General features: G+C 39.9%; 1 protein-coding gene across 3 annotated transcripts in view; it reads left to right on the top strand.

The window, feature by feature from the left end:
• The window catches only part of prkg1a (protein kinase cGMP-dependent 1a), a 78,374-nt gene that overhangs the window by 5,676 nt on the left and 51,752 nt on the right, over positions 1 to 20,946 (top strand). For all 3 annotated transcript variants that reach the window (XM_052151293.1, XM_052151294.1, XM_052151292.1), the window contains exons 2-3: positions 13,285 to 13,451; positions 19,934 to 20,047. In XM_052151293.1, coding sequence (XP_052007253.1) covers positions 13,285 to 13,451; positions 19,934 to 20,047 — 281 coding nt within the window. The remainder of the gene's footprint in view (positions 1 to 13,284; positions 13,452 to 19,933; positions 20,048 to 20,946) is intronic.

Here is a 20,946-nt window from a genome sequence, read left to right as displayed (position 1 = left end):
TAAACTCAATACACCCATTACAGTCATTACATACAGCTTTAAACAATGCTTTAAATACGTCATCAAATCATGACATTTGATTTTTATCCTAAACTTAGACTTTTAATTACTTTTAATGAATTGCTATTCATAAGAACATTTATGTTTACATTCACCCCAAAATTTACCCTGGTATCATTTAAAGGGACTGTTCACACTTTCTGTCATTTTCTTAACACAAAGGGAGAAACTATAAATATGTTGTGCTCAGTGATGTCATACAATGGCAGTTGATGGTGACTACCTCTTCAAGCTTAAAAACGCAAAAGTATAATTCAGAAGTCTAATAAATTATTCCATGAGACTCGTGATTGTTATGAAATAACATAATTAGGCTTGATGAGAAATAAAACAAAATCAGATGTATTATTTTGTGAACAATGTTCAAGATACAGTAGGGCATGATAGCAACAGGTCACGCAGCCCCCTCGCGACATTGGGACGTTCAAGTGAAAACATTTTGTTTATCTAAAAACAGGTCCACCACAGCAATAGCAACAACAGAACACAACACATCTATAAAAAAAACCGTGAACAGAACTTACTAAAAATGTCTGAAGAGTTTGTAGTCTAAGAATTCATGCATTGCTATGCCCAGCCTTATTTTTTGGAAAGTTTTTGTACCGGTGCCAGTTCAGAGTTACGCATTGCCGAAAATCGAAAAAAATTGATTGATTGAATGAACCGTGCTCGTCACTGCTGGTGTGGACAAAAACTGATTACCATAGAAAATATACCTTTTATCACATGTCGTTTGCCATCAGGTTAGGACACGGTATGACTGTGGCTGACTGTAGCCTCCTCTATGTTTCTGTTGCATTTCCAAGAACTCCGTTTAAAAAAAGTAAGGCTGGGCATATAAATGCATGGTTGTGTTGACAAAAAGGAAAGTATTTAGGGCAGGTTTAACTGTTCATGAGGTGGATGGCCTGATGGAAAAAACTGTACCTGTGCCTGGCTGATCTACTCAGTGCTCTGTAGCACCAGCCAGAGGGCAACGGTTCAAAAAGGATGTGTTGGGTGAATGGGGTAAAGAGTGATTTTACCAGCCCTTTTTGTTACTCTGGATGTGTACAGTTCTAGCTGGGTGGGTAGGTTTAGGGTTAAGATAGGGTTAGGTTAAGAAAAATAAAGTCATATAAGGTTATAAAAAAAGGGGTGAGTAATCAATAACTGAATTTTTATATTTGGGTGATCTAATTATTTAATGTTATCTGCAATATTACTATAGTTACTCCATTTAATATTACTGGTGTAAAATTATAATATATAAAGTAGTTATATGGGATCTCATTCAAATGTTGTAAGAAACTTTTGGAATCTTTGCCATGTAACAGTAGTTTCTTTTTTCAGATGACAGTAGTGACAATAACTGGAGTAACGTTTGCATTTTGGCAGAAACTCTGGTTACCATGGCAACTTGTTGAAACAGAGGGCAGTATGAGTTTTGCAGGTTGCACCGTTAAAGTCATTCTATATTCTGCAGTAAATCCAACAACTCACTCATTATCTAAACTCTTTATATTTTGTTCAGAATGGCATTTATTGACATTTGCAAAAGTTTCTAATTGATGACACTGTAAGAAAGTTGGATTTCCCTGAAGGAAATATCTGAACCAGGAATAGTGAGTCAGTACTGAGTAGCTGAAGAGAGAAGGCACTGATGAGAGAAATGCCCAAACACTGGCTATATAACACATAATAACCGCTTTGTTTAACGGACTGATAATTTGCTTATCAAAGCAGCATGATACCATGCAGCAGGTGGGTCAGGAACATTTGCTCATGCTATTTACATAATCAGCTGTAATTATACGCACAATATCAGTGTGTCATTTAGTGTTTTAAATGGAATAAACAATACCAGGACCGGAGGACCTAACCAGACTAAACAATTATTTCGGACATGAAGGATCTTTGTGTTTCAACCTGCTGCTGTGAACACATATTGCTTTCCCTTAATTAATTTGAATCTAGCGGTTTGGCAGCTGAGGAACATAATTCTTCCGTTTCTGACCAGCGTGGCCTTCCCCATCTGCTGTGCATCTGACATTTGACAGCTCAACACTGTATTAATTTAAAACATAACTTGTTTTGTGCAGAAAAGCTCTTTGAACGCAGATGAAGTGGAGCCTGTTCTGCATCTTGTCTTCCTCTTCTGCTTATGTCTTGAGCTGATGAGCTCTTCAAGAACTGATTATTGCCATTTAAATAAAAATGACTGAAGAAAGAGCTTCAGAACAGCTTGTGTTGGGCTGCCAGATGGTAACAAAAAAGCTTCAATATTGATTTAGTATTTGAAAGTTTAGAATGAGTCGGGAGAAGATTATTATTTTTAGATTTTTAGATATTTTTAGACTATATATATATATATATATATATATATATATATATATATATATATATATATATATATATATAGTTGCCAAAATTTATTTTGAGTTCTTTTGGTAGGGTCTGACATTTTCTGTTTCGGTTGTATAAAACCTTGTACCACTGTGGTGGCATTTGACACACTACAAATGATGAAAGACCAGAAGTTTTTGATCTTTTGTTTGAAGTCTTGATTGAAATATTTCCTCTGAGCCGGTCTGCGGCATCCGGATTTTCTGAGGCCCTATGAAATATCAGAGATCTGTACTGTAACAGAAATGTCTGCATTGGACTTTTTGACCTCTGGATATGTGAGTTCATCACATGTGCCTGGAAATTTTATTTCGCTTGGTGTTGAGGTTAAAGATCAGAGTTGGTAACCAGGTTGCTGATTCGATTACCCAAAAGGGGTGAGCCACGAGCCATTGACATTGTGCCCTTGACACAATGTGCCCTTTATGTAAGACACTTCATCAGAGATGTTTTTTTAGCCTTATTTTAGCTAAAGAAGTATCATTTAAGATACACATTTTGTCAAATATCATTGGGGATTTGAAATATGTTATTGAATACGAATCTTACCCAATATTTCTAGAGATTTTGGACCTTCCTTGAGGATCCAGTCTAAAAAATGTCAATGTAGGAGTCACTGGCTCATAAACTGAAACATTTACAAGCCAAATTGCTGTTTTAGTAGCCAAATTACTTGGGATGTCTTGATACCAATACTGGTACACACATACTTGCATTCATGCTCATAAAAATGCTCAGATACCAAAAACCGTTGTGTCATTGTGTAAACATTCAGAGCACAAATTAAAATCACTTTATGTCCTAATAAGATTATTTAGCAGCAAAAGCTCCAATTTAATGAGATAAATTAGATTTTGAATGTGCTGTGCGCTTCAAATAGGAGCGATTGGAGGGGTGGTGGAGTAGTGGCTAAAGCACAGGGCTGTTAATCAGAAGGTTGCTGGTTCGATCCCTACAGCCACCACCAATGTGTCCTTGAGCAAGGCACTTAACTCCAGGTTGTTCCAGGGGGATTGTCCTTGTAATATGTGCTCTGTAAGTCGCTTTGGATAAAAGCGTCTGCCAAATGCATAAATGTAAATGTAAATGCTTGTAATTGTGTGGAGACAATGTTGTGACGAAGCCGCCTGCACGTACCTTTTAGGGTGTGTTCACACTTGTCAGGTTTGGTTAGATTAAAACAAACTCTGGTGCGATTGCTCTGTTAGTGCGGTTCATTTGAACAAGCGTGAACGCTGCCATCCGATCCTTGGTGCACACCAAACAAGTGGACCGAGACCACCTGGATAGTGGGTCTCGGTCCGCTTCCAAACAAACTCTTGAGCGGTTTGATTGATATATGAATGCAGCATGGACCAAAGATGTATAAACGGACCAATAACAGGAAGTAATTTGTCTAATACTGACTTCAAGCATACCTTCTCATCAAAGGAGCTATGTTGCCCATTACAATTCTGTACAGGCGTCAAAACCGGCGTCAACTATCCTGGCAGCATATCTTAGTTTTTGTGTGCAACGGAGGAATTCCTGGCACTGTTTTGACTCCTTTACACATTTTATTAGCTATTTGAGAGTGCATTTTGCCCAGCAGCCAGCATTGTTTTGGATGTTTGGCAAGTTCCGTCGCAAAATATACGTAAAAAAATCTGTCCAATCAGGTTGTGACCTTATCCTTATGCCTTTTTTTTTGTATCTTTAGGTTCAGTGTTAAAAATACCAGTGTGAACGCTAAGCGAACTAGGACTAAATGTATAATTTTCTTTTTAGGTCTGGACCAAGAGAACCAAGAGAACCAAACTACAAGTCTGAACACACACTGACATCCCTACAAATGACAGAATTGCTCGATTTAGATGGTTGTTCAGAAATAAGATAGAAAGTCAAGAAAACAAATACAGCTGATAACGAATCGGTTACCTAACGTAACCTCGGTTCTCTCTAGACGAGGGAACGAGTATTGCGTAAGCTAGCTTACGCTACGGGAAAGATTCATCTTTTCTGAGATATTGAAGCCAAAAAATTATCCTTCATTTTGTATCATTGGTCAACGCAGTGCAGACCTTGAGCGGGCTAGCTAGCGAGCTCATTGGTTGCTCTGCGGCAACTGCTTCAGACTATAGAAGAACTTGGGCGAACTTGCGTCCAATGAGAGGCGTCCGCGCGCTTACTGCATCAAAGCCCGCCAAAATGGGCGTGGCTAGAGTGCATATAAGCGTAGTTCGTAGGCTGGAACCCTGGTTATCATTGAATGAAGCGAAAGTCGCTCGTGGCGCGAGCATGGCCGGCTACGCAATACTCGTTCCCTCGTCTAGAGAGAACCGAGGTTACGTTAGGTAACCGATTCGTTCTCTTACGAGAGGTTCTCTCGTATTGCGTAAGCTAGCTTCATAGTTTCGAGAACTATAGAAAGATCCCAGATAGGAACCGATGGGGGGCACGGGGGGGTTCATCCTTCTAGCTCCCCTGAGGAAGCGGATGACCAGCTCGTTTTTTCCCAGTGACTGGCCGTGCAGGGGTTCAGCGAACGCTGCGACTGCCGCCACATACACTTTGAGCGTGGATGGGGATCTGCCCTTATCCAGCAGCTCTTTGTAAAAACACGAGCAGCGACGACACCCCACATGTCCGTGGGTCCAGGTCTCTGTCGGTGCACCATTTTGAAAACACAGACCATTTTGACGCATAGAGTCTTCTCGTGGAAGGGGCTCTAACGTGTATGATGGTGTTTATTACCCCTTCTGGCAGAGCGACGGGTAGTCGTTGATCACCCACGTGCAGCGCCCAGCGCTCTGGGTGGGGATGCCAGATCGTGCCGCGAGCTTGAGAGAGGAGATCTGCTCTCACTGGGATGGGCCACGCGCTGTCAGTGACAGCTGCGTAAGCTCCGGGAACCATGTCTGATTCTCCCAACGCGGGCTATGAGGAGCACCGAGTGACGCGTTTCCCTGATCCTCTGCATTACCTGTGGCAATAGCGAGACGGGAGGGAAGGCGTAAAGCGGGCGGTTGGGCCAGTCCTGGGCCAGCTCGTCCTCGCTTTTCGAGAAAGACGTGGTGACCCTGAATGACCGGGAGAAAGCGCACAAGCACGTACTCGACTGCTATCATTTCCAGACAATTTATGTGAAGGAGCTTTTCCTGAACTGACCATAGGCCAAAAAAAAACGGAGAGCCCTCGCAGACCGCGCCCCAACCCGTGTTGGACGCGTCTGTCGAGATGACTTTTCGGCGAGATACAGCTCCCCGCTGATACCATTCGGCCACTGTCCAGGGCTGCAGAGCTGAAATACAGGTCTGAGTCACCTTGATCGGCTGGCGGCCTGTGGCCCAAGCCCGGCGAGACGCGCGGGTGTTTAGCCAATGCTGAAGCGGGCGATGCGCAGTAAACCCAGCTGAAGTACTGCTGCGGCTGAGGCCATGTAACCTAGCACTCTCTGAAATTTTTTCAGAGGCGTGAGGCTGTTCATCTGAAAGGACGCGGCTAGTCGCTGAACACGGCGCGCTGTGTAGATAAGCGAGCCGCCATTGCCACGGAGTCTAGTTCTATTCCAAGGAAGGAAATTGCCTGACTGGGCTGTAGTGAGCTCTTGGTCCAATTGACTGCAAGACCCAAACTGTTCATATGGCTGAGGAGAACTGTTCTGTGAGACAGAAGCTCCGTATGTGACTGTGCCATAATCAGCCAGTCGTCCAAATAGTTCAGAATTCGCAAGCCCTGACTCGCGAGGGGTGCGAAGCGCCGCATCCATGCACTTCGTGAAAGTACGGGTGCTAAAGACAGGCCGACCGGAAGGACGGTGTATTGATAAACCTGGCCGCCGGCTGAATCTCAAGAATGGCCTGTGACGGGATTTATCTGAATCTGAAAATAGGCATCTTTCAGATCGAGAGAGATAAACCAGTCCCCTGGCGCGTATGCGCGAGGAATTTCCTGATTGTAAGCATTTTGAACGGTCTTTTGCAAGCACCTTGTTCAAAACCCTGAGATCTAATATTGGTCTGAGGCCGCCGTCTATCTTGGGAACAAGAAAATAACGGCTGTAAAACCCCGACTTCAGCTCAAGGCGGCACTTTCTATGGCCCTTTTGCACAGAAGGTTTGTTATTTCTGAACGAAGCATGCAGGCTGCTTCCGTGTTCACAATAGTTTCGAGCCACGCTCTGAAGCGGGAGGGCGGCGATCGAACTGTAGCAAATAGCCCTGTTTTATTGTGCTTAACACCCATTTGGATATCCTGGGATAGCTTTCCACGCTTTGAAGCGTAACGCTAGAGGGTGAATGGCCAAATCGCCCTGATTGCCGCACACAGCCGCTGAACAGAATGTGTGAGCGCGCTTACTGTGCTTATGCATGACTGCTCGCAGACAGCAGGGACAGGCTGTTCTGTGAGTGACTTCCCGATTGAGGTGAATGGGGAAAGAGTCACATCTGTTAAGTGATGCGCGAGCCTAGTCACGGGCACGGGATTTACATACAGAGAAGTGTTTGCTGGCCGTGTGACAGAGCGGGCAGAGAATGGGCGCGCGCACGTATTTGTGAGCGCGTTTATTGACTAGAGTGGGCTGTGTCCGCTTTATGTGAGTGGGCTCTGATCGGGACACGGGAAGTGTAATGCTTGTGTGTAGAGGTGAACACTGGATTGTGGGCACATTTTCTACACAAGGCTGGCTGTGTGACAGAGCGGCCAGAGAAGGGGCGCGCGCACGGATTCGTTTGGCGCGTTTATTGACTGTAACACTCGAGCGGGCTGTGTCCGCTTTATGTGAGTGGGCTCTGATAGGAACACGGGAAGTGTAACGCTTGTGTGTAGGGGTGAACACTGGATTGTGGGCACATTTTCTACACATAAGGCATGTTTGCTCTTTACAAGATTTCTTTGGGTCGCCGTGAAACCGGCGTTTGAGTGCAGGCAAGCGGGCAGTATCACCGGCTTGTCGGTTGCTCAGGTTTCAACGCAATCTTTGGCCGAGGCCCGCGGGGGGGGCGGCGGTCTGCGGTGGCTGTCTGAGCGTGACCTAGGGCGGCCGCCCTGTCGACGCTGAAAAGTCTGGCTTTGCTGAGCTGGGCGCTGTGAAGAGGCTCGTGCAGGAGGCTGGTCACGTGGGTGGCCTGCAGAGGAGCTAGCGCGACGAGGCAGGAAGAGATTCATGGCTTGGGTGGCTTTCTGGACTTCCGTGAAACGGTCAACAATGCCACTCACCGCGGAACCAAAGAGACCGGATGGAGAGAGCGGCGCATTTTCCGTCTTGCTCCTTAGATCTGAAACAGCCTCTGGGTGTCCGCCTTTCTCATCCCATTCTCGAAGGAGGTCCGCTTGGAGGATCTGTAAGACGGCCATGGAATGCAGAGCAGATGCGGCTTGGCCGGCGGCGGCATAGGCGCGGCCAACACAGGCGGAAGTAGTTCTGCAGGCCTAGACGGGAGCACCGGTTTAGACCGCCATCTCGCGGAGGGCGGGCAAAGGTGTGCTGCTACCGAATCCTCTGGATTCCTGGGCCGAGGAGGAGGCTTGGGAGCCTGACCACTCCTCGCTGTCCGAAGCCATGATGGAACAGCAACCCTTATCCTCCGCCTCGTCATCCCAGATGGCAGCAGTGCGGCCGCTCTGTGGCAACTGCGCATCCCGGGGGGGCGGGGAGGGTGAAAGCGAGTCTCGAGGGAGAGGCTCTGGCGAGGCAGTCGCTTCTAACACCGGTTCCGGCAGCCTTTGGGAGCTGCGCTTCTTATTGCGCGGCGAAACGAAAGGCGGCGCGGCGGCTTCGGTTTTGCATGCTTCGAGTCGAGCCCGCAGGGTCGACATCGGAAGCTCCTCGCAGAGGTCGCATCCGCCGTCAGCGAGGGCGAGCTCTGCATGTTCCCGTCCCAGGCAGAGAGCGCAGATGAGGTGGCGGTCTCCGGTGCTGAGAGGAGCGCGGCATGAGCCGCAGGAAGTGCGAGGCATCTTTAAAAAGACGCTCGATACTCTTTTTGTGAAGTTCGCTGAGGAACTTAGCTTGCTCTAAAAAAAGGATACGTCGCCGGATGGCGTAGCTCGCAGGATGGCTGAAGGTGGCGAAGACGGCCGGCTTCTTCGAGCGCTGTCCAAGCTTGCTAGATGCCCCTCGAATGGCGACGCGGCTTCCAGTTCAGAGATGCGAAGAGCTTCGCTGAAGAGATGAAAATCAGGGTTCCAGCCTACGAACTACGCTTATATGCAATCTAGCCACGCCCATTTTGGCGGGCTTTGATGCAGTAAGCGCGCGGACGCCTCTCATTGGACGCGAGTTCGCCCAAGTTCGTCTATAGGCTGCAGCAGTTGCTGCAGAGCAACCAATGAGCTCGCTAGCTAGCCCGCTCAAGGTCTGCAGTTGCTGCACTGCGTTGACAAATGATACAAAATTAAGGATAATTTTTTGGCTTCAATATCTCAGAAAAGATTAATCTTTCCCGTAGCGTAAGCTAGCTTACGCAATATGAGAGAACCTCTCGTAAGAGAACTAATTATTTGGTCGAGACTTTTAAAATGTGTTAGTAAACTTTGCTCTGATGGGCCAGCCCAGACAAAGAGGCTACAAGAGTCCAAACTGAATGAAATCTCTGATGCAGTTTATTGTGCAATCAAAATCCCAATAATAACCAGGAAACAAAAAAATTGTTTTTTACATAATGCGTAATTATTAACAAGCCCAGAATACACAAGTGACTCTTATTTTTAAATGTCTGTACTGCCAGCCAGATGCTCTTACAAACAGATATGTGAAACAAAATATTCAAACTTACAGTCATTTACAATGTATTAAAATACAAACACTACTAAGTGATTATTTAGAAAAAATATAAAAAACAATTTAACCGAAGTTCATCGGCGTTTGCATGTTTGAAATGTCTGGTATTCTGGTAATTCTGTATTATTAAAACATACTTTTTTCCTTTCTCTATCCACACCGTCAGACAAAATCAACATAATCTCATCAATTAATGAAGTAAGAAATAACTTACAATGGACCGTTGAATTGTTTAAATATAATGCACACCCGAGGTGGTAATGCAGTCACGACGCGCAGCGAAGTGTGCATTATTTTTAAACAATTTAACGGGCCAGAGTCAGCAATGATCAATAAGGGTTTTGTAAAATATTTAAAACTTGTAGAACAGTATTTATGATTTTTTCATATATATATATATATATATATATATATATATATATATATATATATATAAAACCATTTTTTATGAATATTTATCCTAAATTATACGTTGTCATATGAACCAACATGATCACACAGGGAATCTGCATTTTTTTCCATGAGTTCTGGTACCCTAGGATTGGCCACATTTTGCTGAATCAATGACAAGCGTCATCTCCTATCAGACAATTTTGCATTGGCTCCAGTGTGTTTACCTTTCGCTGTGGTGCAACCGGAAGCATATAGCGTCAGCTGCATGAGAGACATGTGTTAGGATCCCACGTTGAAACCAGAATGTAATCACGCCCACATTTTCAGTGATGAGCGTGATTAGGAGGTTGCATTCCTGTTCACTGTATTACAGCCTGTACAGCTTCACAACTTGCTTTTGGCACCCCTCTGTGGATATTTTGCCCAGAAAATGGAGCTTACACATGCTCATACACCCAACAACCCTTACTGCTTTGGCCACTGGGGGCAATGTTTTGAATTCTGGTAATACAGACTGATTTTAGCAAAAGAAAAGTCAACCTTCTGTTTCGGAGTTCACTGTGAGATCCATCTGTATGAACAATTAATCAGTAATTAGACGGATGTTAAGTCTTAAAAACACATCACAGTAATGTTCTCGGTTCAAATCAGTTTAGTAACTCACAAGATGATATCTGACGAAACCACAGATGAATGCACACAAAGTGTTTTTATTATCACAATTATATTTTGTCATATTTGTGACCATTTAGTTGCCCTGACTTTCCACATGAAGTATTATGAGCAATAAAAGCTATTATCTGTACAGAGGCCTTGGTTTGTGTTTAAGTATTCTGTTGAGAGACAGAATAAACAACGGAGGGAGAAATGGCCATTAACACATTAGCACACACCTCTATAGACAAACACAAAGCTACAAATTAGCCCATACCAATCATACAGTAAACACATCAGAAGTGCAAGTGAATCAGAACAGATCCTTGGGACAGTCCCCTGGATGAAGAATTTGTATTAATTCTCCCTTAGGAAAATATTATGTGACAGAGAAAAGGCCTTTTTAATGAGAAACGTTGGAATTATTTTGAGCAGTATCTAGTTGCTGGTTAAATGTCACATTATCTCAGCCCTTCTTCACATTGCAACGTGACACAGCACAAGTAAACCAACGAAGATCCGTAACCCAAATTTAAATGATTAACACTTATCCTGGTAATAGTTTTAGTCTGTAATGAGCAAGATGCATTCACTGTCTGCATACCACAACAATCTGGCTAGCCATTATGGCTCCATGTCCATGGCTTACTCCAATTTTCTCAGCTTTGAGTCTTAGCATACTTTGTCCTTTTAAGGTAGGCAGTCTGTAGACCTGTGATGTGAATGTCCTCTCGCAAAAGGCAGTAAGTAAAAATCGAAGTCAAACAGATGCTGAAGTGTTCAAACCTATCATGGGAAGGTCCAGAGGTCATCTGCTGTAAATGAGGCCAGTGATCCCTGCACTTCTACTGGGTCAAAAATGGTCTGATGGTAGCTTCATTTATTTTTATTTTCTTTGTAATTAAAGGGATAGTTTACCCTGAAAATATAATTTTTGGGTGAACTATCCCTTAAATTAATAATGTGTATATAGTGGCAATTTCTGTTGTCTCGATCTGTGGGTTGTTATTGATCATCTAAACATCTTAAACTGTCCGATTAATATGTCACCATTGATAAATGGACACAGACTTTGACAGCAGATCTCACTTTATGATAAAAGAGGGTTTCCTCGTCAATGCTTTTTAGAATGTCAGAGCTGTTTGACATAGTTTCAGATAAGCACCATTTGAAATGTTTGACATCCTATAGCTGCAAAGTGGAGAATTATCAGTAGAATTAAAATAGGTCAAATTGGTCAGCTGTTATTTATGCTCCTGCTGTCTTACATCCTCAATTGCACAACATCAGAGAAAATACCCCAGTTTATCTGCAGATGTGTATGCATGTATTAAAAGTGTTTTAGGTTGTTGCGCTGAAATTTACTGGTGCAGAACTGACCATTGGAAAGAAATATCACAAATGAGATCTCCTTAATGTTGCTCAAGTTTCACAAAAATGTGCTCAGCTTTACCAAGGTACCAAACTCTGCATTGAAAAGTCAAAGATTTCAATGTGAACTTTTTCTCATGAGAATTTGTCATTCAATTCTTCTAAGATCAAATGATCTGAGCTATACAATCCACAATAGTTTTATAGCTCTATATTCTTAGATGATGTCAACAATTGTCTACATTCGTCCATTTTTATTTCTCCTAAAGAATAGCAGCAAACCTAAAATACAACATTAATACTTAAATGAAACAGCTAAGAACTCCAGTAAGTTGAATTCAATAATATTTTCCTCTTTGTGAGACTGTCCATGTGTGTAGAGTCAAACGAAAGAGGAACTACATAATGTAATGCAGAGATCTTAAAAGGCCCTGTTTCTGCTGTCGGAGGAGCGTGTCTGTGGAATGTAAACACTGTGTGGTTCAGAGGTGAGTTTTTGTGGGCTTGAGCAGCTAAATCTGATGTCTGGCATCAGTCCAGGTTCACACAAACAAGAGCACGGCTGTCACTTTTTGTTAAGGAACACTCAAAGTCTTCGGAAGTGTGATATAAACTATACGTTGCATATGTCAACTCTGCAGGGATAATGAGATTTACATGAGATTTAAATAACACACCACATCAAGCCATGTACAGTATTTCCATTTACCATCCTTTGAGCAATTAAAAGTGCTCTAGCGGCACCAGAAAGAATTGCAAAAATGATGACTGTTTCCAAACAGGCTTCCAAAACAATCCCTGTATGCTATGGTCCAGACAAGCCTGCACCAAGCTCATGTGATTGGTTGAGCCAGAAGTCAGCCTATGAATGGCTTGCTTTTAGTTGTCTCTGCATATTAAACAAATGTGGAGAAAGTATTTAGAAAAAAATTATGTATTTCATTTGTAAGACCTGTTAGATTGTTTTACTGAGATAAATACATTTTTAATGGATTCATCTTTATAAATGTTCACTGTGTGTGTCTGTGATGCAAAACTTGGCAATCCTCATTTTGAAGTATTCTGGTTTTTTGTTTGCTTTGACGTTCAGCACTGGCTAAGAGACTTGGTCTATTTTTATCTGTTATTTTTATATATATCTTTTAATTTTTTTGATGCCCACATTCCGAGTGGATTCACTCCTGAAGCATTTCAGTGGTTATGTTTGGAATAGCATAATACTATTCTGATTCTTGCATTCTACCATTATTGTTCCTGCCGTATACTGCATCAAATGCATACTGTATATAATATGCCATTATTTTGTATGCAAAGAATAACCAAATTAACTAAACATGTTTTTCTTGACTCACAGTTTGAATGAGTAATAAATGCTAAATTAAACTTTTTACTTCCGAGATGACAAGTGGACATTCATGGTAATAAACTTTCTCGAGTTTAAGGTTATTTGACAAATGTTATAAGGTCATGTGACAACAATGTTTAAACGTTTATTGTGGCATAATGTATTTTTTACAAAAAGTTTTTAGTATTCTGCGTAAACTGCACCGTACGCAACAAACAAAAGGCTTGCATTCCATTCCAAACATAGCCATTATCTAAACAGTGTTGTAGAAATGACACAGCCTTATTTATCATCATCTTTCCTCACTTTATAGGTCTAAGGAACTGATCAAGTCAGCTATCCTAGACAATGACTTCATGAAGAACCTGGAGATGTCTCAGATCCAGGAGATAGTAGACTGTATGTATCCAGTGGACTATGACAAAAACAGCTGTATTATTAAAGAGGGTGATGTGGGCTCCCTCGTCTACGTCATGGAAGGTGAGAGACAGGAATGGAAAAGTTCCTCATGAAAAGAGTGTGAGAGCTTTCTCTGTGTGTGAGTGAGCCAATATTTAAGTATGTTCAGAAATTCTAAAAGTGATAGTTCACCCAAAATGAAATTTTTTTAATTATATACTCACCTTCATGCCTCATGTAAAACCATAGCAAAGTTTCCTAAGGATCTGTCACATACTGTCAACCAATAGACAAAGAGTGTTCAGCATCACACAAATGTATTATTTTCTATATGTATTTAAGCAGGCTTGTTTGTTAACGACCAATATGTCACTTATATAAAAATGTATTGCAATATTTTATTTAAACATCAACATTATTTGACTTGGACTTTGCCGTTGTTGCTGTCCCTGATTGGTCAATGGACCTGTCTCTGATGTCTTTACATTTGTCAATACATCTGTCAATGTGTGTAGTTTAACTAGAAAAAAAGAGATTTGTAATTTGTAAGGATTAGAGGATTTTCTCTGTCCTCTGCTTTTCTGTTTCTGAGGAAGTGAAGGAACACGGTTTGAATTATAGGATTTCGTTAGTCATGCCCCAGAGATTCAATGCTTTTGTGGTACAAATTGGGCATTTCCCCAACACACCAAAACCTGCCACAAGCCAATTATGCAGAGAGGGATAGAGTGAGTGCATATCTGCTGTATAAAATCCCAGAACACATTAGCTCTTTTTCAAAACCTAGTGAGCCGCCTTGTTGCCTACTGCCTGCATTGGCAGCTTCCATATTGGTGACCGATTTGGAACGTACTTTATTTTTTAACAACTCAAATTGTGTTTTCCACACAAATTGTTGTGTTCATGGTTCATCATTAACTCACCTTCATGTGGTTCAAAGGTCATATTACAAAAGGAGCTGTTAGGTATATAAATGCTAGGCCACCTTTCTTTATAACACCCCATGTTTCATGAAAACTCCAGCTTATGCTTACTTTGTATTAGAGAAATCCCTGTTGCAAACTATTTCATAAAGTGTATCAACCATGGCAAAAAACAAATGACGAATAGGCTTATTGCTTTGTCTCACAGTAAAAGATCAATGATGGTATAGTCAGATGACCAATAATAATAATGATCTGAGCTGAACTGAATATTGAATCACATTAGGTGAGTCCGGTATTTTTGTTCACATTAAAAAGCTCACACGAGTGGGACGTTTTAGCTGAGATAATTAGTTTGGCCATATGATAGGAAATGATAAATAAATAAAATAAATACACTGCCATTCAAATATTTGAGGTCACTTGACTGGAATGTTTCTCATGATCTTAAAAACCTTTTGATCTGAAGGTGTATGCTTACATTTTTGTAAATATTTTTGTCGACAAAAATATAATTGTGCCAACAAATTAATTTATTTTAATACAAAACAAACATTTTATTAAAAAAATTGTTTTTGGAAATGGATGACTTTGACCAAATAATAAAGAAAAGCAGCCAATAAGTGCCTAGCATAGATTGGAACTTATTCAATACTGTTTAAAAAGCATCCACGGTTATACCTCAAGACGTTGGTCGAGAAAATGCCATATGCCTTTAGAAGACTTGCAATATGTTGCAATTGACCAGGCTTAAAAGCGTTTTTGACCAATCATATCTTAGCAACTGTTTTTCTCTGACAATCCTTTGCTTTTTCCAATGAGAGTCTATGAGAGTAATCTGTGTTTGAGTAGTTTTAAGTGGAATTTATATAGAAATTGTCCAAAGAAATGTAAAAGATTTTGTTGCTGTGTCACTTGTAATAGTGACACATTTTTTATTAGTTATTTTTAATCTTTAAATAAATCACGAGAAGATCATGCTATTGATTATACTGTGTCAGCCCTCATTCCCAAATTAATATGAATAACATCAGCAAGGACACCTACAACAACTGTTTAATGAAAGATGATAACAAAATGTTAATTCATTAATGTATTTATTCAGATCTTAGTAAAGGCGATAGTAAATAAAAAGTTCACAGCATCATAGTGAGTGTGCTATGAGATGTTATGAGCAGTTCTGTTCACTTTCACTAATGTTGTCAGGTGAGTAATCGCCATCAAATGATGCTTTTCTCTTTTCAAGTAACGTAATGATCAAATAATGTCAAGTAATGATTGTTTACCTCAGTTCTGATTCACAGTCTCCACAGTTTTCAATCGAACTTCTGTGTAATTTAATACTTTCTTTTACAAAAATGTCAGAAATATATGCTTTAAAATGTCACTCTTCATTCCATTTAATGTAAGCATATTATCAATTCCGGTAATGAGAATATTGTGCCAAAAAATCAAAATAAAATGCGCCATTCACAGCACTCTCCCATTTATTACTATGTGAAGTTCAGCAAAGCTTGTCAGAGGGAGCAACGGTAGCCAAGAAGGTCAGAGCTTAGCATAGTGTCAAAGTTTTTGATCCTTTTGAGTGCTTTCCAAGCATTAAAGGGTGTCCCTATCTACAGCTATTGTATTCCAAAGACAGACCGAAATATTAATTAAAATGTTTCCTTTTGTTTTCTACATAAGAAAGTCAAACAGGTTTGGAAAAACATAACAATGACTAAATTATGACAGAATATACATTTTTGGGTGAACTGTTCCTTTAAAGAAAATGTTAAATCAGAATTGACCCCATTTACTTAAAAAATGTTCTTGTCTTTTTGTGATTCATCAGTACTTTTTATTCTAAAGTTAATATTGTTTGTTTTCATCAGTATGTAATAACCAGGGGTGGAAAGAGTTCTGAAAAATCATACTCAAGTAGAAGTATTGTTACTTCCCAAAAAATGTAGTGTGAGTAGAGTACAAGTAGCTGTCCTAAAAACTACTCAAGTAAGAGTAAAAGTTTAGCTCATTTAAAAGTACTCATGAGTAGTGAGTATTGAGTACCGAGTTGCAAAACCTATGCCTCATTATAATGAACACTGTATGGCAACTTTTAAAATACATCACTTATCTATGATAAACACTACATGAATCTGATTCTAAAAAATAAAAGGCAGATATGATAACAGAAATGAAAAGATTAAAAAGTTATTTTCAATACACTGACAACCATTTTAAATCATAATGTATGAAACAGTTACGTTAAAATCAGTTTATGTGTAGGGTCTACATTTCCCTTAATGCCGACAGAGCGTTATTGTTGTGCATAAAACATGTTCAAACAATTAAAAAAAAATGCTAAATAAGCAGGATATTTGGCACGTCAATCTCTACTTTAACTTTCACTTTCTTCTTGCGTTTTGGGTGATTCACATTCTTCATGCATATATAAGTTAGTATAAGTATATAACCATTATAAATTAGATAAATGACCAATAACTAGATTATTTGTCTGCATAAAATTCTCCACCATTAAAATTGTAATACAGCGTTTTGTTGTATCCTGTTACAATTTCTACTGTAAGGAATTAGCATTGGAGTAATATTATTCTCATGGCTTATTGAAAATAATATTACAAATATTTAGGTACAGCTTTGAAGTTAAATCTTTTAAAAACAGGGATGATATAATTTATCAAAACATACCAGAGTCAAATTATCTTTGAATACAGACTAAATGTATTGCTATTCTAAACATAAAACTAATCTAACACATACAACATGAAACAGGTTGGTAAGTAAAGTCCGACATTTTGATGTAAATACGCTTTTTGTGGATGATGACAGTAGCTGTTTATAAAATAGACTGTACATTATAAATATGTTGACACAATTCAGTATTGATGTGATTCCATCACAACTGTCATTTTGTTATATCGATGCGCTATAGTTTTATAATAATATAATGTAAATATTTTCTGTATAACTAAGTTACGTTACATTAATTAATGGGTCTGTGAGAGTTGTCGTTAAGGAGGACACGTGAGACAGGTTGTTTCACTCACATGTAATGATTTTAATGTCCACACAACGCTTGCAGCGTCACACAATAATCTTTTCAGCTTCACGATAATAAACTTTCTGGACCCTTATGGCACTATATTTCACATGCTTTGCAGTTATGTACGCTTACCTGTCCAATAAGAAGAACGCCAATTCAGGATCGGTTTTGATCCCCAAAACCGAACAAAGGTCCCTCTAGGAATCAAATGCCCTTCCGACGTTCACTCTAGTTTTTGCTCGACCGCGATCACTTTTCCGCTTAGCCAGACTGGATTGAGTAGATTTGTTTTTGTTTTTTGTTTGGCTTACTCGGAGTTTGTGTAGGAGTCGGTGTTGTGCTGGGAGCCGGACGTTTGCTGGATTCCATCTCTAAGATAACGTTACCTAGTGTTGCAGTTTGTTGTCACTGTTGAATAGCAGAAGAGAAGCTATTACTGTCTGAGGCAAGGCTCTCGGGAGCACGCATGAACGTCACATCCTTTGGATTTTCCTGGCAAAAGCGACCCGCTCCCTTTGCATGAAAATCAGTCTAAATGTTACAAGCAGTTCACACATTGGCACAAAAAAAAAAAAAAAAAACTTTAAATAATGCTGATCTTCTCAAATTAGGCAACAATTGGCATATTAATTGGCCTGCTTGACCTATTGGTCTTTCACTACTCTTAAACAACTTTTCTGCTGACGTAACCAAGACCGTATGGGTGAGGAAAAATACAAATGAACCAACAATATCATACCCCAAAAGTTTAACTTTTCACAATTCAATCTAATCATGTCCCATTCAGTGTTATTTCCTTGTTTTACTCAGGTGTACAGCTTGCAGAGACTTTTAAGCTTGCAGAGTAAACACAAGGCAATCTCCCATCATTTAATATCTGTCTTCAGTGGGCTTATCTGCAGTCCACACTCTTGATTTCATTTCATGCGTTATTTATTTCCTGTCTATTTGATCACTTAGCATCTGTCCCTGAGTTATTAATGTTTATTTAGTAGAGCCTATGTTGGACAAACATCTCTCCTTTTTCTTTTCATCTTTGTGAATCAGGGGTAATAGTTGATTGGCTATAGGTCATTAATAGAAGCTCAAGGCTATACAGAACAATACAGCTTAATAACCTTGACAGAGCAAACATTATGAACAGGTTAGAGGGGGGGTCACCTGTCTTCTTGCAGTGCCAGCCCTTAACACATCAGTGCCTGTGCCCCATGTGGCATCACAAGAGACTTTATTTTACCAAAGAAGCACATCAGTGCATGTTGGGAAATGTAATGAGTTGTTCACAGCAATGTCCTTGACATTAAGGGTCATTGCTTCCTGTGTGTGTCGCAGGAGGAACTAGAGGTCATGCTATTGTACATTATTACTTCCTGTTTTGGTGGTGGGTGTATTAGCTTTGGAAAAAACATTTAAGGAGCTTAAAATTACTACAGCCTTTCAGTTTGATCAAACCTTGTGCTGAACCTTACAACTTTGACCCAACTTTGTCACAATCTTTAAAAACCTCAAATTTAGGTTTTTAGGTTGAAGTAATATTCATTTCATTAATATTACTTCAATTATTGACTTAACTTTCTGTTTAATAAAAACACATGCTGTAGACACAGTGGCCCCAAAAAGTATTTGGACACTATTTAAGACACTGTCTTAAATAATCATATATAATCATATCGTTGCAATAGAAATAAATCTAACAAATCAAGTGTTATTTATTTTAAAGGAAGATAGCACAAACAGAATTTTCAAGATAAAATATTTAACAAAAAGAGGTTTGTTAGGTTTTAAACCATACAAATAGATATGCTGTTCAAAACTGAGCCAACAATATATTTGAGCACTTTCTGTGATGAAGAAAATTGTTGGTTCAAAAAATAAAGTTTCATGGCTGGTAAATTATTGCTCTTCAGCCATTGGCAGGTGTGGAGAAAAAGTAATTTTGGACCCTTGTCATTATCAATATGGAAAAAGGTTTGATTAAGATCAAGGCTATAATCCTCTTTAGCCAGAGCCAAATATTAATGATTATTTAAATTGTCCATCTGAAGATATGGGTCATCAACTCTCTCTTTTCTCTTATTCTTACATTCTCCTCATGTAAATCTCTCTTTCTCTCATCTGAAAACCTGAGATGTCCTTCACAACTTTTCAATACCTTTCTCTGCATCTCTCTGTCTCCTCTCACATTTTTGTTCACCTGTGTCATCCCCTATGTGTCTACTTGTCTGTTGAAAATTGAGGAAAGCTGCCCTCTTTTTGTGTGTGTATGTGATGAAACACCTGTTGGGCACAGCATATAATTTCCTATCAGTCAATTCTATCAGTTCCGTCATCCTAATCTCTCTTATCTAATTCCATCACAAATGAGACAAATAGTGTTTCAAATGATACATTATAAAATGCCTCATGCCTATGTGACATGGACATGTTTGTGAAAAGTTGTGTTCAGTGGATTAAAAGTCATGTTCAAGATTGTTCAAGTGTGTGTGCAAATTTCACTGAATTGTTCACAGACTGGTTATGAACTAGTTTCCAAACAGATTGTGATTTAACATGCATATAAATTATTGAAGTATGTCTAAATGTTTTTATTCCAGAGGGGAAAGTTGAAGTGACTAAAGAAGGATTGAAGTTGTGCACTATGGGACCAGGAAAAGTGTTTGGAGAACTCGCCATCCTTTATAACTGCACCAGGACGGCCACTGTGAGAAGTGAGTACACAGTAGTGAATGAAGTAATTCTGATGACTCAAGCAAACAGTTTTCAAAGGAACATTTAGGGGTAGTTTGCTCACTAAGCGAAGTGGTAATATACTGATTCTACAGTCGGAGTTTCATCCAGGAAACATTTCTTATCTTGCTACAGTGCGATTTCCTCCCAATAATTCTCAGTATGACTGAAGACAACAGTGACACTAGAAATCACTCCATCTGTGATTTTAATATGGCTCTTATAAATAGAGAGGGGTCCAGACTAGGATATATATGAGGGTTGAACAGAAATAAATTGTAGGATAGTAGGATAAATTCTAAGAAATAATAAGTTAAATATTTTAAGTTAATTTTATTTTTTTCTTTAGTTTCAATTTTTTTTTCTTTTAGAAGAATTTTATTTCTAAGAATATTTCTGGCTACTGGTTCTCATTATATAATTACCAGCCAGTTAACACAGCTGTAATTAAAATCCATTGTTATCCCATAAATCTTTTTTTTAATTTTTTTTATCTAGATAATCTCATATGCACATGCCTGTGTGCTGTCATTTCTGGATCATTTTCAAGCCTTTCCTTCATTTCTTATTCCATTCTTCTCTTCATTTTCTTTTTCTTTGTGCCATCATTCTCTTTCATACATATTATCTTTTTTCCTTTGCTTGGCTCTGTTTTTCCATCCTCTCTCCGTCAGCTCTCTCTTTTCTGGCAGTGTTTATGCTTCCTGTGAGCCTGCTCTCTGGTTCTCTGGTTAGCGTCTGGGACAGAAAATGAGCTGGGCTGGGATTAGGGGACATACATGTGTCTGATCTCCCCACACATGGCCAAATATGACACATGACTGTGTCCATGACTGCCATTAGAGCAAAGCAATCTCTAATCTTACTTGCAGAAGAGTCT

This window comes from Xyrauchen texanus, chromosome 20 (genome assembly GCF_025860055.1).
Source record: "Xyrauchen texanus isolate HMW12.3.18 chromosome 20, RBS_HiC_50CHRs, whole genome shotgun sequence".
NCBI classification, from domain to species: Eukaryota; Metazoa; Chordata; class Actinopteri; order Cypriniformes; family Catostomidae; genus Xyrauchen; species Xyrauchen texanus.
This window is presented reverse-complemented; position numbering and strand designations above follow the sequence as displayed.